This window comes from Vulpes lagopus, chromosome 7 (genome assembly GCF_018345385.1).
Source record: "Vulpes lagopus strain Blue_001 chromosome 7, ASM1834538v1, whole genome shotgun sequence".
In the NCBI taxonomy this organism is placed as follows: domain Eukaryota; kingdom Metazoa; phylum Chordata; class Mammalia; order Carnivora; family Canidae; genus Vulpes; species Vulpes lagopus.
This window is the reverse complement of record NC_054830.1, coordinates 56,501,931-56,518,302: the sequence shown is the minus strand read 5'-3', so window position 1 is coordinate 56,518,302 and position 16,372 is coordinate 56,501,931. Positions and strand designations below refer to the sequence as shown.

At 58.8% G+C, this 16,372-nt stretch overlaps 2 protein-coding genes across 2 annotated transcripts in view; both read left to right on the top strand.

Moving 5' to 3' along the window:
* Positions 1 to 3,710, top strand: part of PODXL2 (podocalyxin like 2) — a 37,017-nt gene extending 33,307 nt beyond the window's left edge. The window contains exons 6-8 of the mRNA XM_041762282.1: positions 144 to 205; positions 2,559 to 2,738; positions 3,219 to 3,710. Of these exons, the coding sequence (XP_041618216.1) occupies positions 144 to 205; positions 2,559 to 2,738; positions 3,219 to 3,431 (455 nt within the window). The 3' untranslated portion in view covers positions 3,432 to 3,710. The remainder of the gene's footprint in view (positions 1 to 143; positions 206 to 2,558; positions 2,739 to 3,218) is intronic.
* A 125-nt stretch (positions 3,711 to 3,835) lies between these two features.
* Positions 3,836 to 11,081, top strand: ABTB1 (ankyrin repeat and BTB domain containing 1). Its single transcript, XM_041762283.1, has 12 exons — positions 3,836 to 3,992; positions 5,103 to 5,165; positions 5,272 to 5,327; positions 6,374 to 6,518; positions 6,624 to 6,783; positions 6,876 to 6,921; positions 7,253 to 7,369; positions 7,450 to 7,568; positions 7,820 to 7,918; positions 8,023 to 8,190; positions 10,206 to 10,406; positions 10,485 to 11,081. The coding sequence occupies exons 1-12, from the start codon at positions 3,937 to 3,939 to the stop codon at positions 10,689 to 10,691; spliced, it is 1,437 nt and encodes a 478-aa protein (XP_041618217.1). The 5' UTR covers positions 3,836 to 3,936; the 3' UTR covers positions 10,692 to 11,081.
* The last annotated feature ends 5,291 nt before the right edge of the window (positions 11,082 to 16,372 follow it).

The following is a 16,372-nucleotide window of genomic DNA, read 5'->3' as shown; positions in this document are numbered from 1 at the left end:
AGAGTGGAAACTCACACACCTTGAGGCCTTCCTGTGGTTGGGAGTGGGGAAGCAAGCTCCCAGAAGCTCAAGCCAGAGGCTGTCCCAGGGAGCTGGGGTCGCCCCAGGGCCAAGGGTGCACTGAAGATGATGTTTCCCCGCAGGGGTGATGCCCACTCAAGATGTCCTTTCCATGCTGGGTGACATCCGAAGGAATCTGGTGGAGGTAAGAGGGCAGGGACCTGCTCCCCTCTCATTCCTTAGAGCTCTGGGAGCAGAGGGTAGGAGATAGCCTGTGTGGTAGTGCCAGGAGCAGAAGACAGGCTCTTGTTCTGGGCAGCTCCTCCTTTCAATTCTCCTAAGACAGTTCCCATGGGAGAGACAGAGTGTGTAGGAACATGTACACACAACCGCAGTGTTTGCAAGATGGCCGGAGTGAGAGGGCCCAGAGGGGGTGGTGATCAGGACAGGACTCAGAGAGGAGGGGACCTCAAGGAGGATCTGGACTGGTGAGTGGGAGTCTTGTGGGTTGGTAGTGGGAGCAACCCCGTGTCTGGCCCAGGAACTGATCAGAGACCTGGTGGGGTGGGACAGCGTGATGCAGTTCCAGAAACCACAGGAGAAAGCATGACAGGCTTGGGCGTGCTTCAGAAGCCATCAGCTAGGCACTGTCTGTAGGGACGGGGCTCAGGCTCAGGAGACGGTCATGCCATCCTGAGAGGCAGCCCTGACCCAGGGCAGTTGGCCAGCTGCATGGCTGGGCCTGGAGATATGCACTGAGGAGCAGGCTGGCCACCCCTGTGGAGGGCTAAGTAGAGTCAGGGCCTGTGGGAGGGGCAGGCCCCCCTTGGTCCTCCTCCTTGGTCCTCTTGCTCCTTGTTCTACTGTATCTGAAAGGGAGGACTCGGGTTCCTCACCATCTTTCTTCAGGACAGCCACCGTGCCAGCTTCTCACTGTGAAACCCACCACCTGGCATCAGTCCTCCCCCTTCTCCAAGGCTCTGCAGTATTTCACAGCTGGGAGACATGAGCTGTGCATGACTGTGCGCCCCACCTCCTTATCTATCATGCGTAAGGCGGAAAGGTGGTTGGGCTGGCGGTTTGGGGTTTCTTGATAAGCACACTGAATGCTTACAGAGTGCCAGACTATGCTGGGTTCTCTCACCCAGCGCTCAGCGTCAGCCCAGGCCTCGTGAGGATTAAACAAGGTACCCCAAAGCGTACCATTGGTGCCCTATTTGAGATGAGAGCTGAAGCCCAGAGAAGGGGGGTGACTTGTCAGAGAATACACAGCCAGGAAGCGACAGAGCCAGGCTTTGGACCATGCCTGAATGATTGAAGAGCCCAGGCCTTTAAACACAATGCTGTTCTTGCTACCTGGTTACCAAGGGCCTTTCCAGTTGTAAAATTCTGCGGTCATGAACATGGCCGGGGGAGGCAGGGTGGACAGGTAGAAACTTGGGCTGGCCTTGATCTTTTGCTCCCCCAAAGAAACTTCTTGCCTCTCCCCGCCCCTGGGTGTTCTAGCTTTACTGGACACTATTCAGACTGACTTGGTCTGACAAATTTAGCAATTTTTTTTTCATTTTTTAAAATTTTTATTTATTTATGAGAGAGAGAGAGAGAGAGAGAGAGGCAGAGACATAGGCAGAGGGAGAAGCAGGCTCCATGCACCGGGAGCCCGACGTGGGATTCGATCCCGGGTCTCCAGGATCGCGCCCTGGGCCAAAGGCAGGCGCTAAACCTCTGCACCACCCAGGGATCCCAAATTTAGCAATTTCATTGGTGGGTGAACCAAGCAAAGATCTTTGATAACTGAAAAAGTCAGTAGACTTTTTTAAAATACTGGAAATAGGATGTTCAGAGACCCCCTGGAAGAGATTGCATACTGGGCCTTAGATAGGGGAGCCCAAGGCAGAAAGGGAGGCTCCCAGGTCTATGTACTGGGAGCTAGTAGACAAGACCCTCACCCTACCACCTGTCATCTGACAAGGGTGACCCCTCCCCTTCCCTGCTCTCTGCTCGAGATGCTGATTTGTGGAGAGAATGCCTGCCTCACCTCAGGTGGGCATAGCAGCCTCTAGGCCTGAGAAGGTGGCCTACCCACGACAGCTTGCAGTGTGGCAGGGGTACTGGCAGCCAAATGCTGCTGGTGACGACCACCTGCTTTTAGTGGGAAAAGGGTCCTCCCTAGCTTCCTAGCTGAGAGTCTGGTGGTGGCCAAGGATGTGGACTGTCCCCAGCAACCCAATCTACACCATCTATAGCCCATAATGGTCAGAATGATGCCAGAACACCTCCATGTCCAAGGTGGAAGCTTGTTTCAGTAGTGGAGCGAGACTTCTGCCCCAGCAGAGACAGGGTCAGGGCAGAACCATAGCCAGGATGGGAGGGGAGGTTGGGAATGGAGACATGGGATTGAGACTTGGGGCTGCCCTCAGGTGAACAGATAGAAACAGGGATAGTGCTGCAGGCCAGCACAGGTCCAGGCCTCTGAGGCAGTGTAGTCAGGAGTATGCCAGCCTCCTGTCCCTGAGCCCAGGACCTCAGCTGAGGAAACTGGCCTGTCCCGCCCCCAGATTGGCATCCAGAACTACTCCACTACAAGCAGCTGCCAGGCACGGGCCAGCCAAGTGCGCAGTGACTACGGGACGCTCTTTGTGGTGCTGGTGGTCATCGGTGCCATCTGTGTCATCATCATCGTGCTGGGCCTGCTTTATAACTGCTGGCAGCGCCGGCTGCCCAAGCTCAAACACGTGGTGAGCATAGGGTCACATCCCACCAGAGGGTTTGGGTAGGAGGAGAGGGTACCCAGCAAGTCCAGTCATCTGAGACTCCGTGTCTTCATGTGCAGGTGAGGTGGCAGTAATTGTCCTGGGATGAGGTAGTCCAAGTACAACCGCTTATCCAGAGCCCGGCACCCAATCTGTCCCTCATGTCTGCAGGGCACCAGCCCTGACAGGTGCTAGAGCTACAGTGCAGAGGCTGTTGGAAGGATCAGATGATGTCAGGGGGGCCACCGGTTGTTCAGTGCAAAGGACCATGAGGAGTTTGGTTGTGAGAGCAGAACAGAAGGGAGCTGGCACTGTCAAGGGTCCGCTGGAGGCCGGGGCGGGGGTCCCTGTGCAGGGTTTCACAGACCAGGGAAGGAGCCATGTGCGCGGCTCGCTGTCGGGTGCGGGCTGGTGGGTGGGGGCCCGGCCGCGGTGCTCGGCCAGCCGCCCGCTTCCCCACCGCAGTCCCACGGCGAGGAGCTGCGCTTCGTAGAGAACGGCTGCCACGACAACCCCACGCTGGACGTGGCCAGCGACAGCCAGTCGGAGATGCAGGAGAAGCAGCCCAGCCTGAACGGCGGCGGGGCCGTCAACGGTCCGGGGGGCTGGAGCGCGCTCATGGGCGGCAAGCGGGACCCCGAGGACTCGGATGTGTTCGAGGAGGACACGCACCTGTGAGGTCGCCGCTCGCCCGCAGCTCCGGGCCGCCGTCCCCCGCGGCCGGTGCCCTCGCCCCGCTGGGCTTGCGCCGGGACGGGCCGGGCGGACCCGGAGCGCACAGCCGCGCCCCCGCTCCCGGCCTCGGCCCTCGGCCCTCGGCGCGGGGCCTCCCGCTTCCCACCGGCTCGCGGAACGGTCTCGGCACAGCCCTCCCCTGTCCCACCTGACGGCCCCAGGGGCCGCGCCCCGGGACCCCCATTAAAGCCGCCCGGAGACCACGCCGGGCCCAGCCGCTCAGCCTGCCCGCCTGGTTCTTGCTGCGGGGCGCGGGGCGGGGCGGGGCGGGGCGGGCGGGGCGGGCGGGCGGCCCGGGTTGGTCCTCCCGGCGCCAGGCGCCGCTGCGGAGCGGGGCGGGGCCGCGTGTGTTTACATCCGGCCGGGGCGCGCCGCCGCCTCCTCCTCCGCCTCCGCCGCCGCCGCCGCCGCCTGAGGTCGTTCGGCCCGGGTCCGAGCCGCCGGCACCATGGACACCAGCGACCTCTTCGCCAGCTGCAGGAAGGGGGATGTGGGCCGAGTGCGGTGAGGACCCCGCGGCCCGGGGGTGCGGGGTGGGAGGGGCGCCCTCTGGAGCCCGGCGGGGAGCGCGGGGACGCGGCGCCGGCGCGGTGTTGCTCCTGGGGTCCGGGCGGGCTTCTGAAGGAGAGCGCTGCCCCGGGCCCCGGAGCGGTGAGCGGAGACGAGGGTCGCCCTCTGAGCTTGCAGAACCGGGAGGTCAGACCCCGGGGCGCCAAGGACTCCAGACTTGGCCCGTTCCACGGATGCGCTCAGGCCCGGCACGCTGGGAACACGTAGGACCCAGAATCAACCTCTGATCCCCGGGGATTCGGAAACTCCTGAATGCAGTCAAGGCGAATCTGGCGCTGAAATCGCCCTAAAACAGGGAGTGAGGGAGTGCCTATTTGGGTGTGGGGCACCTCACTTCGTGGGCCCTTCCCTCCCTGCTCCCTGGCTCTGACCCACCACTTGCTCCCTTGGGCTGGTCCCAGGCTTCCCAACTCCCACAGCATCCCCGGCCCCTCCCCAGCATCAGATGTCACCAAGGACTTAGCTGATAACCCCCAAAGCTGAGTGCTACTGAAGAGCACTCCCAGTCCAACTTGGACATCTCACCCAGGCTTCCTGCCCTCAGTGATGGCTTCATCACCATCCGTGACGATCCCCCTCACCTGCCACATCCCATCAGCTACCGTGTCTCCTGACTTCTGCCTTTTGGAATCTTCTCACTGCTCTTCATGCATCCACACCAGCAGGACACCTGCAGAAGCCTTCTCCTTGGTCTCCCTATGTCCAGTCTCCCCTATCCAGTCTGCTGGCGCAAGCAGCCAGGGGGCTGTGGGAGAAGTCCCAAACCCCCTCCTCTCTCACGGATGCCTTCAGGCCAGCTCTGGGCTCCTGCTTCTGAGGTTCTCCGTTTCCCTTAGGAGTTCTCCCTTCAGCACTGTGTCTACCTGTGTTGGTCCCTTTGGTTGAATGTCTCTCCTGCTCTGGCCTGCCTGCCACCCGCCCTCACATAGGGGAGAGACCTCCCTCAGCCAAGATCGATGTTTTCTCTCTTTCTCCATTCTGTGGGTCTCCTCTCACAGACCGTGAACCTGTCCTGACTCAGACACTGCTCTCCTCCCTGCCTAGGTACCTGCTGGAGCAACGGGACGTGGAGGTGAATGTGCGGGACAAGTGGGACAGCACCCCCTTGTGAGTGCCGGGTGGGTGGGTGGTCATGGCAGGTGTGTGTGGGGGGTGGGGCCTTCAGGCCTCATAACAGCCTCCCATACTCCTCCTTCCCCTCCCCCCCCCTCAGGTACTACGCCTGCCTCTGTGGGCATGAGGAGCTAGTACTTTATCTTCTGGCCAATGGTGAGAGAAGGAGCCGGGGCTCTGTATGCGTGTGTGCGTGCATGCGTGTGTGTGCGTGTGTGTGGGGTTGCATTTCCAGACACTCAAGTCCTGTCCTTTCCTCACCGCTATATACACCCAGTCAGCAAGTACTGTGGGTTCTACTTTTGGAACCTATTTTCTTATGTCCACTTCCTCATCTCCACAGCCACCACCCAGCCCAACTATAGCTCTCTGCCCAGCCCCAAAGCCAGCCTCCTCTGGTCTCCTGTCTGCCCCCTTTGCCCTACCTACAGTCTGTGCTCCATATTGCAGCCTGATGGGTCTCACGAGTCCGATAGGCTTAAAGTTCTCCAAGACCTGCCGTTTGCATTTAGCATAAAACTACAATGCCTTGCCAGTCTTTGTGCTTCTAAGTGAACTGCTCTTTCCCCTCTGGCCTCACCTGTGTTGGCTCCCCCATATGCTCACGCTTCCAGCCACACCGGCCTCTCTGGTGCTCTCGCATTCCAAGTTTGATTCTACCGCAGGGTCTTTGCACTCACTGTTCTTCCTATTTACATTGCTGTTTCTCAGATCTTTGTATGGCTGACTTCCTCATTCCATTCAGGTCTCTGTGTGTTGTCACTGACACAGTGACCTTCTTTGGCCTCCCTGTGTGGCAGCCACAACCACTATTACCCTTTGCCTTGCTTTCTTTTTCTTCATAGCACCTGACATCATTTGTTAACATGTTCATTGTCCACCGCCACACTGGAGGATCAGTTTAGTCAGGACTGGGATGTGTGTTTATGGCTGTGTCCAGGGCCTAGAGCAGAGTGGTCTCTGAGCCTGCTCTGTTTGTAGTCTGTCGTACTAAGACGTGCCCATGTGCCCAGGCCCTGGCAGAGAAGATGCTGGTGTCAGAGTGGGCCCAGGATAATTTGGCAGGGGCTCCAAAGTCCAGGGCTGGGCCCTACATGTGGGAAGGTTGCAGGGGGAGAGATTAGGATTTCCCCCCAGACCCTGTCCCTGCCGCAGTGTACATGTTCCCGAGCCTGCTGACTGGCGAGCCCTGCTGCCCCCAGGAGCCCGCTGTGAAGCCAACACCTTTGATGGGGAGCGCTGCCTCTACGGGGCACTGAGCGACCCCATCCGCCGGGCCCTGCGCGATTACAAGCAGGTGACAGCCTCCTGCAGGAGGCGTGACTACTACGATGACTTCCTGCAGCGGTGAGATGGGGTGCAGGGCTGGGTGTGCATGGGGTAGGGCTGAGGACCCTCCTGCAGGGTTGGGGGGAGGCCTGCTGAACACCCACTCCGCTTGCTCCTCCCCAGGCTCCTGGAGCAGGGCATCCATAGCGATGTGGTCTTTGTGGTGCACGGGAAGCCCTTCCGGGCACATCGCTGTGTGCTGGGTGCACGCAGTGCCTACTTTGCCAACATGCTGGATACCAAATGGAAGGGCAAGAATGTCGTGGTCCTTAGGCATCCACTGGTGCGTCCCTCCCAGGGGCAGGTGGAGGGACAGCAGGGAGCTTGTGCTGGGTGGCCACCTCTGACCTTCCCTCCTGGTTTCTCTGCCTGCAGATCAACCCTGTGGCCTTTGGGGCCTTGCTGCAGTACCTGTACACAGGTGAATCTCTGGGCCTGGGGGACACTGGTTTCTGTCCAGCAGAAACGGGGGCCTTGGGCCCCCCTTGTACCTCCTGGAACTTACGCCCTGCAGCGTGGGGCTGTTCTAGCTGCCTCCTGGGTGGGCTGGGAAACAGCAAGCTGGAGGGTCTACTCAGGAAGAGCTTGTCCCACCTACACACCAAGCCCCCTTCCATCTGTCCTGGGGCCTATGGAAGTCAGGCAGTGGCTCTTGAGGGGGCAAACCAAGGCAGGAAGGAGATCTGGGAGTCTTGGTGCTGGGGACCACAGAGAGCTCCTCTCGGGCCCTGAGCTTCCCGTGTCTCCCCTAGGCCGCCTGGACGTCGGCGTGGAGCATGTTAGTGACTGTGAGCGCCTGGCCAAGCAGTGCCAACTGTGGGACCTGCTCAGCGACCTGGAGACCAAGTGTGAGAAAGTGTCTGAGTTCGGTGAGTCCAGGCTTGGGGTCAGGGTGTCGGGCAGGAACCAGTGGCCCCCGGGCCCTGCAGCTGTATTGTCCCCTCCACAGTGGCTTCCAAGCCAGGCACGTGTGTGAAGGTGCTGACCATCGAGCCCCCGCCGGCAGATCCCCGGCTTCGGGAGGACATGGCCCTGCTGGCCGACTGCGCCCTGCCCCCGGAGCTCCGTGTAAGCACAAGGAGGGTGGGGCCCCATGTGGACATGGCCATGGTAGACAAGCCCCGCGCCTGGGCTCCATCCTTGGGCTGGAGCCATTCCCTTTCTCTGAGCCCTCTTTACTTGGGTCGTTGTCACACTTCAATTTGCAAATGGGGCTGCAGGCCATCCCTCCAGATGGAGCTAGACTAGACCTGTGGCTGGGACTGGCTGCTCTCCTGTGTCCCACCTGCTCCAATGTTGTCTCTTCCTTCATCTCCCAGGGTGATCTCGGAGAGCTGCCCTTCCCTTGCCCCGATGGCTTCAACAGCTGTCCTGATGTCTGCTTCCGGGTGGAAGGTTGCAGCTTTCTCTGCCACAAGGTGCTGCCCCCCCCCCCCCCATCCCCGGCCCCTTTCCTTATGTCCCCGGCCAGCTCTGGGGACAGGCACTGGCCCCCACCCTTCCTTAGCCCAACCTCCCCCAGGCCTTCTTCTGCGGCCGCAGCGACTACTTCCGGGCCCTGCTGGACGACCACTTCCGAGAGAACGAGGAGCTGGAGGCCTCAGGCGGCCTCCTGGCCATCACTCTCCATGGCATCTCGCCTGACATCTTCACCCACGTGCTCTACTACATCTACAGTGACCACACGGAGGTGCGGAGCTCGAGCAGACTCTGTACGCTGGGCTAGGGGGTGTGACCATCGGGACAGGTGTGCAGCCAGGTCGCTCCGGGGCTTCAAGGGAGTGCCTGTGTCCTGCTCTGCTCTGTGGGGCTGGTCTGCTCTGAGGTTGGAGAGGAAGCATGGGACGCGTTTGGATTTTTCTTTCAGGCAGAGGGGACCTTGGTTGGTTCCAGAACAGGAATGAGTGGCAAGAGCCACATCATGAGCACATGACACTTGGGATTTAATATGAGCTACCTGGGGTCCCCAGGTCCTCCAGTTGGAGGGTGGGTAGGGAGAGTAACCCTGAATTACCACAACAGTGGGGAGCGCCGCGCCTCCTGCCTCTGGATTGCTGTCCATTTCCAGGGTTCTGGATTTCTGTCTCCTGTGCTTTTGCTTCCCTGGGTCTTCAACTGCCCCAGAGCATCCTCAGAGCATGGGTGACACGGGCAGCAGTAACTGCTGCCGAAGGTGTGCTGTGTGTGTGTGTGTGTGTGTGTGTGTGTGTGTGTGTAAAAGGCCCCATGATAAAGAGACCCCCCAGATACGGTCCTATAAAGGAGAGAGATGTTTGCTCTCCTTCACGTCTGAAGTGAGTGCGCCAGGACAGGTGGCCTGCGGGGACCCAGGTTATCCCCTCCATCTTGTCACCTTGACATGGCCTGGGGGCAGTCAGCAAGCCTTCTCTGAGGACTAGGTGTCAACATCGTGCAGAAATGAGTGGGTATGGCTGTGTCCCACTCTGTATTCATTACGAAACACAGAGTGGGCTGGACCTGGTCCACAGCACCTGAGGCGGTGTCCTGTGCATCTGGATATTGGATATTGGGGTGCAGGCTGACTCACAGCTTAGGAGGAAGAAGAAGATGAAACACACTGTTTCCTTTGTTATAGGCCAAGTGGAGGCCACACCCACCGTTCTCCTGTGGCCCAGGAGAGAACTCACTTAGTGGCCGTACTTGCCAAGCAGGCAGGCGGGGCTGTGTGGCCTCTGTCAGGAGTGGGGCATGGGGGACAAGCTGGGCTGTGATGTCAGCCTGTGTTCACCTCACATGGTCCCCATTTGTAAGCCTAGCAGCCTCTCTACGTGGGCACCCTCCCCGGCCTCCATTCCTCCTGCAGCATAGCTCTGCTCTGACCCCTGCCACCCGGGGTCCATATCCCCCCACTCCCTGCCACACTCCTGCGGGAGCTTTGCCACTGAGGACAGTATGTAATGGCTGTAAGTGTGGACTTGGACTCCTAACCTGGTTAACGCTGGGTTAGCTGCTCACAAGCTGTGTGACCCTGGGCTGGTTCCTCAGTGGCTCTGTGCCTTAGTCTTCCCCTTCTAGAAAGTGGGGATGGTGATAGTTGTGGTCTTTTAAAGTCTTGTGCAGATGGATGTGTGTCACAGGGGGAGCCCGGCCTGAGTAAGCAGTGTGTGTGGCTTGGATGTGCTCGCAGAGGTCCTGCCTGCCCTGTCTCCAGCCTCTCTCTTCCTCTGCCCGTCCAAAGTCTGGATGGGAGCCGAGCCCGAACCTGTGGTCTCTGAGCACAGGGTCCAGGTGTAGGTGGAAGGGAGCTGGTAAAGAGTTACTCTGCTGCCTTAGAAGGGGGGGGGGGAGGGGGAGGGCCTGCCTCAGTTTGGAAAAGCATTTTCTGTTTTCTGACAACAGAGGCAGGCATGGTTGTACTGCCCAGAGAGGAAACTGAGGCACACAGAAGTGAAGTGACTTGCCTGGGCCCCACAGCTAGGACTTCAGAGTGTGGGTCTGTGTGCTTCACAGCTCAGCTTCTCTCTCCTGGTTAAGGGCCTAAGGCGTGGGAACCCGTCTCTGCCAAGCTCTCTGGTCCCACGGATGCCTGCAGCAATCTGGGCACCTTGAGGCCTGAGAGGGAGCTCCTGCCCTACCTGCAGCCTCCACCATCTCCCTAATAGCTCCCAGCCTTGCTGCTAGAGCTCCGAGTGGTCCCTGGTGACCTTGGGGCACATCCTCCCCTAACCCCTTCGTTCACTGCAGCTGCCCCCCGAGGCGGCCTATGATGTGCTGAGCGTGGCCGACATGTACCTGTTGCCTGGCCTGAAGCGGCTCTGTGGCCGCAGCCTGGCCCAGCTGCTGGACGAGGACAACGTGGTGGGGGTGTGGCGTGTGGCCAAGCTGTTCTGTTTGGCGCGCCTCGAGGACCAGTGCACTGAGTACATGGCCAAGGTCATCGAGAAGGTGGGCCTGGGGCAGCCGTGGTGGGTGGGGCAGGCTGAGGGCGGCCGGCCGGCGGGCTCTGAGCTGGCCTGTCCACAGCTGGTGGAGCGGGAGGACTTCGTGGAGGCCGTGCGGGAGGAGGCGGCGGCCGTGGCTGCCCGGCAGGAGACGGACTCCATCCCACTGGTGGACGACATCCGCTTCCACGTGGCCAGCACGGTGCAGACCTACAGTGCCATCGAGGAGGCGCAGCAGCGGCTACGAGCACTTGAGGACCTGCTGGTGTCTATTGGCCTGGACTGCTGACTGTCAGCGTGTGGCACGGGCGGGCAGCTATGTGTGTGCTTGCACGCATGTTCCTTGCTCCCTGGAGGAGGGTGTCGTGGTGGGCTGAGGGGGCTCTGTGGGGTGCTCCTCCCCCAGCATGCCTGGGGCCCCAGGAGAGGGTCAGGATGAGCCCCCTCCCAACACAAACCAGCCCCCCGAGGCCCTGGGGCTGAGCACCACTCAGGGACACCTGGGGTGGGGGTCTCTTAGGACCTCCCTTCTCCGAGCCCCTCCACACCCCCTGTTCTCCTGGCCCTGGCTTGTTTGCTTCCAAGCCAAGCCCAGCAAGCAGGCTTCTCCCAGGCACAGAGCTGGCCCATGGGGAGCAGAAGAGTCTTTGTGTGGCAATAAAGCTTGAATACACTGTGAGAGCCTGAGCCTGTGTCTGGGGCAGGGTGCGGGTGCAGGGGGCCAGGGAAGAGCTCTAGATTCGGAGCCCCTTATCCATCGGTGCCCAGCAGGGGCTCCTCGGGGGCTGGGTGTGGGGGGGTTCTGAGTAGGGGCCATGAGACTCCCCCGCTGGGCCCAGCCTCTCCATCCGTGGGACTACCCCCCGCCCCCGTCCCCCCCCAGCACAGCTTTTGCCATGTGAAGTCTGACACACCCACCTGCCCTCAGTGGTCCTGGGGGAGGTTCAGTGTGAGGCTGACCCAGCCACCATAGAGGCCGTTCCTCCTCAGACCGGGCAAGGACTGGCTTCTGAGCCAGACATATTTCTAGCGCTCATTTATGAGCAGCCCCTGTACACCAGAGGCCGTTCATGTAGCGGTGGAGCCTCCCCACCAGCACCTGTGTTTTATGGCTGCAAAGACCCAGGCTGGGCTGTTGGCAGGGCCAGGGGGAGAGGCCCTGGTCAGCCCTGTGGCAGCAGCTTGCTCTGCAGCTCCAGGGGGAGGGCCAGGGAGGAGTGAGTGGGAATGGAGGGTAGGAGGGGGCCCAGTGAGCCCAGCTGGCCCAGTGAGCCCAGCTGGCCCTAGCCTGGCTCCCTCCACTCCTCAGCCCACTGGCGGCTGGCCATGGAGAGTCTTATGCCAGGAGCAGCTGAGGACTGACCTCTTGTCTTCTCTCAGCCCCCGGCTAGCCTCCTTCCTGGGGAGGCCTCCTGGCCTCTGCCACGGGGGCTGTGACATTATCAGGAATGTTAGGTGGTCATCTCCGGATGCCCTGTAGGCTGTCCCCTGACCTGAGGCCCAGGCAGCAAGCCTCTGAGGCCTGTCCCATCCTGCCCTAGGAACAGCACTGGGTGTCCTGCCATCTGTGCCTTACATGTTCATCAGTTCTAGAGTTTCTGGGATCTCCTTTTCCCCTCTGCATGTCCTCCATGTTGGTCTGGCAAGTGGCTCCCATGGGGGAAGCAGTAAGGTGGGATGGATGAACAAAGTAGCAGCAGGCAGGGAGGTGATTGGCATGGGGGTGGGGGAAGGGGACGTGGACGGCAGGGCCTGCTGGGTGGAGGGCAGGGTCTGGGCATGGGCCTGGGAGCCTGAAGAGCCTCGGAACGAGACCCAGGGAGGTCAGCATGGCCAGAGCCCAAGCCACCCCGGGACCAGAGTTCCTACCCTAGCTCTGCCTTTTCCTCCCTGGTCACAGCTCCATGCCTTGGTTTGCCCAGCTATAAATTGGGGTGACTCTGATAGTGCCTCCCTTTTGGCTTGGGGCATTAAAAGTGAGTTCCTGCTACTTGTGAAGGGCCCTGCACTGGCCTGGGGTGGGGGCAGGAGGCGCAGTAAGCTGGTATTTGTGAAATGCTGGGCTCCACCCAAGGTGTGGAGGGAGGGGCAAGGAAGGTGAGGAAGGTGAGGAGGGTGAGGCAGGGGCTGACTTGCAACTTTGCAAGGTCACTGCTTGCCCTGGGCACCCAGACTTCCTGGGTGGGGCCAGGCTGGTGGCCTAAGAGCCACACACACTAACTCCACGGGAGGCAAGGTATATAGTAAGAGGTTTAAACATTAAAAAAGGGTTTTTAAAAAAATTATGATGCTTTTTCTTTTTTAAAGATAGGTACTGGGGACAACAGTGAACTCTATAGAAACCCATCTCTCTCTCTCTCTCTCTTTTTTTTTTTTTTTTTACAGCTGTTATTTGAAATCGTGCTTGTTTTAGAATAGATTGTAAGTTAAAACCTAAGTGAGGCGGTTTAAGAGCGAGTCCTCTGGAAGTGGTACCTTAGCAGGTCACCGAGAGAGTGGCAGTGAGGTGCACCTGCTAGGGAGGCAGTGGGTCTGGAGAGTCACCACCCCCAGGACCGTGGTCCCCTCAGCCCCACGGCTGCAGGGGCATTCGCCAACTACACCACACCTTCCTCATTTTCTCAGCTACTTGTGGCCTAAGGTGGGGAAAGGCCTTCTGTCTGAAGGTGTTCAGGGCAGTGTTGCAAACAGGAAACAACAGGAAGGGCACCCGTGAGCCCAGTGGGGAAGGAAATGATGGTAAGCTTCCTGTGGTCGGGGGGCTGCTCGGGCAGCCTCAGTACGTGCAGGGGGAAGCTGGGGGCTGTTCAGCCTGCCTTGAGGTGCCCCCCGCAAGCCCAGGCTTAGAAACACAGGGCATGCTTCCAGAGCAAGAGTTGAGGGTTTCATCTGATTTCTGTGTCGTTTTCATAGTGTGGCTGTATTGCATTTAGAATCAAAAAGGACATCTGTCCTCAAGTAACAACTTTAATTCATTCCTGCTGAATGGAAAAATAGGTCCATGAATTCTATTGAGAAACACATGCATTCTATCCCAGCTCAAGACATTTGCACATTTTTCACAGACAGAATAAGCACCACATGGCTTTGTACTAAGAGGTAAGGAAGGGACGGCTTATCAAGGCCCCAGGCAGAGAGGGAGCCATGGCGGTAGGGGCAGGGGCCGGGTCAGTTAGGTGCTGTGTACAGAGTTGTGCTGGAGCTGGGAGAAACATCAGGATCCCTGAGCCTGTCTTTATTTAAGAGGCTGCTATTTAAAAAAAAAAAAAAAAAAAAAAAAGGCTGCTATTTGGTTCATCATGCTTTTTTTTTTTTTTTTTTAAACATTACTTTTAATTTAAATCACATAAAAGTATGGTCTTGTTCATTAAGATTCCTGGTGCCCCATTTACATTGTGTCCAAGACAAGTGCCTTACTTGCTTCACCCTGGTCCTGGTCCTGACCCAAACAGTCATTACACAAGGCAGGTCTGTAATAAAAATAGAAAATACTTTTTCACCCATCCTATAAAATCTTCCCCACTTGCAAAAAATAAAAATTAAAAGAGAGTGAAAGCTTTGCATATGTTCTTTCGTTCGCCTAGAGAACCGCATATGCCTTAATGTCCCATTCATGGCAGTGGACCTAGGAGCCCCGCTGGGGACCAGGCTGCCATTGGGCACTGGCATCATACGGGCAGCTGTGCTCTTGCCAGGCCTAGGGGCAGCCTTAATCCCTGAGTGAACATTTTGAAGGCATAACAATTTCTGACTTGGGCAAAGTCTGAAGGGCAGGCCTCAAAGGAAAGGACTTCTGGGGCCCTCAGGCTTCTGGGAGCTTCTACCTTGGAGCCGGGAAGCCACCCTCAGGCAACAGCAGGCCCTACTGGTGGTTTAAGATCTGAGCATTGCATTGGCGCTCTGTCCCTGGGGCTGTGTCGCCCACCTTCCTTCTCTGGGAGGGAGTGGGGTCTCCTGCAGCACAGTCTCAGACACTGGGCTGGAGCTCACACTCTGCACTGGCTTTGAGCCAATCGCTCCATCCCTCAGAGCCTGTTTCCTGAGCAGTCTGAACGAGCAATACTACCAACCACCCAAAAGCTCGTGTAGAAATTCCGTGGGGGCGCCCACGAGGAAGCCTCCACTAGGAGAGGCAGCTCAACTAGGGTCAGTTTCAGAGTGAATTTTCATTCTTCCCTGGAGGATCTAAGAGGAACAGTGTGGGGCATACTCTGTAAGCTTTTCTGATCATTAAGCATTTTGATTTCTGATCTGTAAGCATTTTGGAGATATGCATGTGTTCCTCATGTTCCCTCTGGATCCCTTGGGCCTCGAGGGTCACCAGACCTTGTTGATGTTACCTCTTCAGTAGCCACCAATCAGGGTTCTGGCTCACCTCCAGGTCATTCTCACCCCCTGTTGGCATCTCCCAGGCAGATACTGACCCTGGCACTCCCATCCTTGAAAGGCTCCAGCACATGCACTTGATTCTCAGATACCCTCCTACCCTGAGCCTGTCCTGTTTTGTGGGCACCTGGCCCGCCTCCCAGCCTCCCATGCATTTAGCTGTGGCCATGCCATCTGGTTCTAGATGTGATCTGACACACTAAGGGCAGTCTCTGGTTTATTCCTTGAAAGATATGTGCCTGCCCCTTTCCTTTCTTCCCCCCCTGTAGGCTTGAAGGAGGGCACAGTGGCAGGAGCTGGAGCAGCCTTTTTTTGGGCCATGTGCTTGAGACTTCCCCTACAGTGAGAGGAGAGGGAAGGAGGGAGGAGAAAGAGGCCAGGCTACCCCTTCCTGCTAGCTTCCATTTTGGTCATGGCTGTGTCCTCTACCTGAGGTCACAACCTGACAGGTGGGCCCCCTCCTGCAGGGGCAGCACTCTGTGTTCTACCAACAGCCCCTCCAGTCAAGGCTGTGGGCTCTTTGTGGCTGGTCCTGACACTACACCCACCCAGTGGACCCCTGCACTACACTACCTTCAGTTGGGTGCTGCTATTGATGCCAACCTGAGGTCCTTCCACCCTCAAGTCCTGCCCTGAGCCCTCTTGCCTTGCAGGATCTGTGCACCCCACTCCTGTTCATCTTTCTGCTCTCCCAGAGGGGTGCTTCTGGGCTGGTCACTATGCTTTCATTGCTCCTCCCTCTGCCCCACAACTGTTAGGCACTGGAGTGGCAGGTTTGTGTCCCTCTGCCCTCATTTTGGAGGGCAGTCCCAAGGACTGCATCTTGCCCAGTGTAGCAAGCCTTCCGTCCCTCAGCCCCTCCCTCCCTCATTGGACAAGTTTGGAGACCAGGGGCCTGATGTAAGCACACACCCTCCTGCAGCTCAGTTCTGGTGGAGGGACAGAGCTACTAAACAGTCTTGCAGAAGTCAGATCATGTCAGATGGTAATAATGTGCCAGGGATACGGAAGGTGGGGAAGGAGCCAGGGTGCATGTGCTGGTTCTTGACTGGGTGGTTAGGAAAGGCCTCTGAGGTGTCCAGCAGGGAGGCTGGCGAGTGGGGGCCAGTGGACACAGCAGGAGGAGGGTGAAGGCAGGGAGGCCACTGGCTAGGCGGGTTGTGAGAAGGGCTACCTCTGACTCACGAACACCCCCTCCAGGGGCTGTGTGGGCAGGGCTGCCAGGGCACCCCCTGAGGAGGGTGCTGTCGCCATCTGGTGGGAGGGAAGGCAACAGCAGTGAGGCCAGAGGGAAGTGTCCTGTAGCCCTACCCTGGAGGCGGGGCTGACTGTGGGACGCAGGAGGGGAAGAGGATGTGCAGAGCCCTGGCTCAGCAGCAGGAGAGCTGAGATGGGCAGAGGATGGAGCCGCCTGGGCTGGGCATTAGCCCGGGAGTCTAGGGCTGGGGGCGGCCTGGGCTCCCAGGTACCGGCGGTGGCCAAGTCCGTGGGAACGGAGGAGGGAAAATAAGGTCCCCGGGGAACCATGGCTTGGATCAGATGACTGGCTCAGCACAGACAACAGTAAGGTCCCACAAGAGGGTC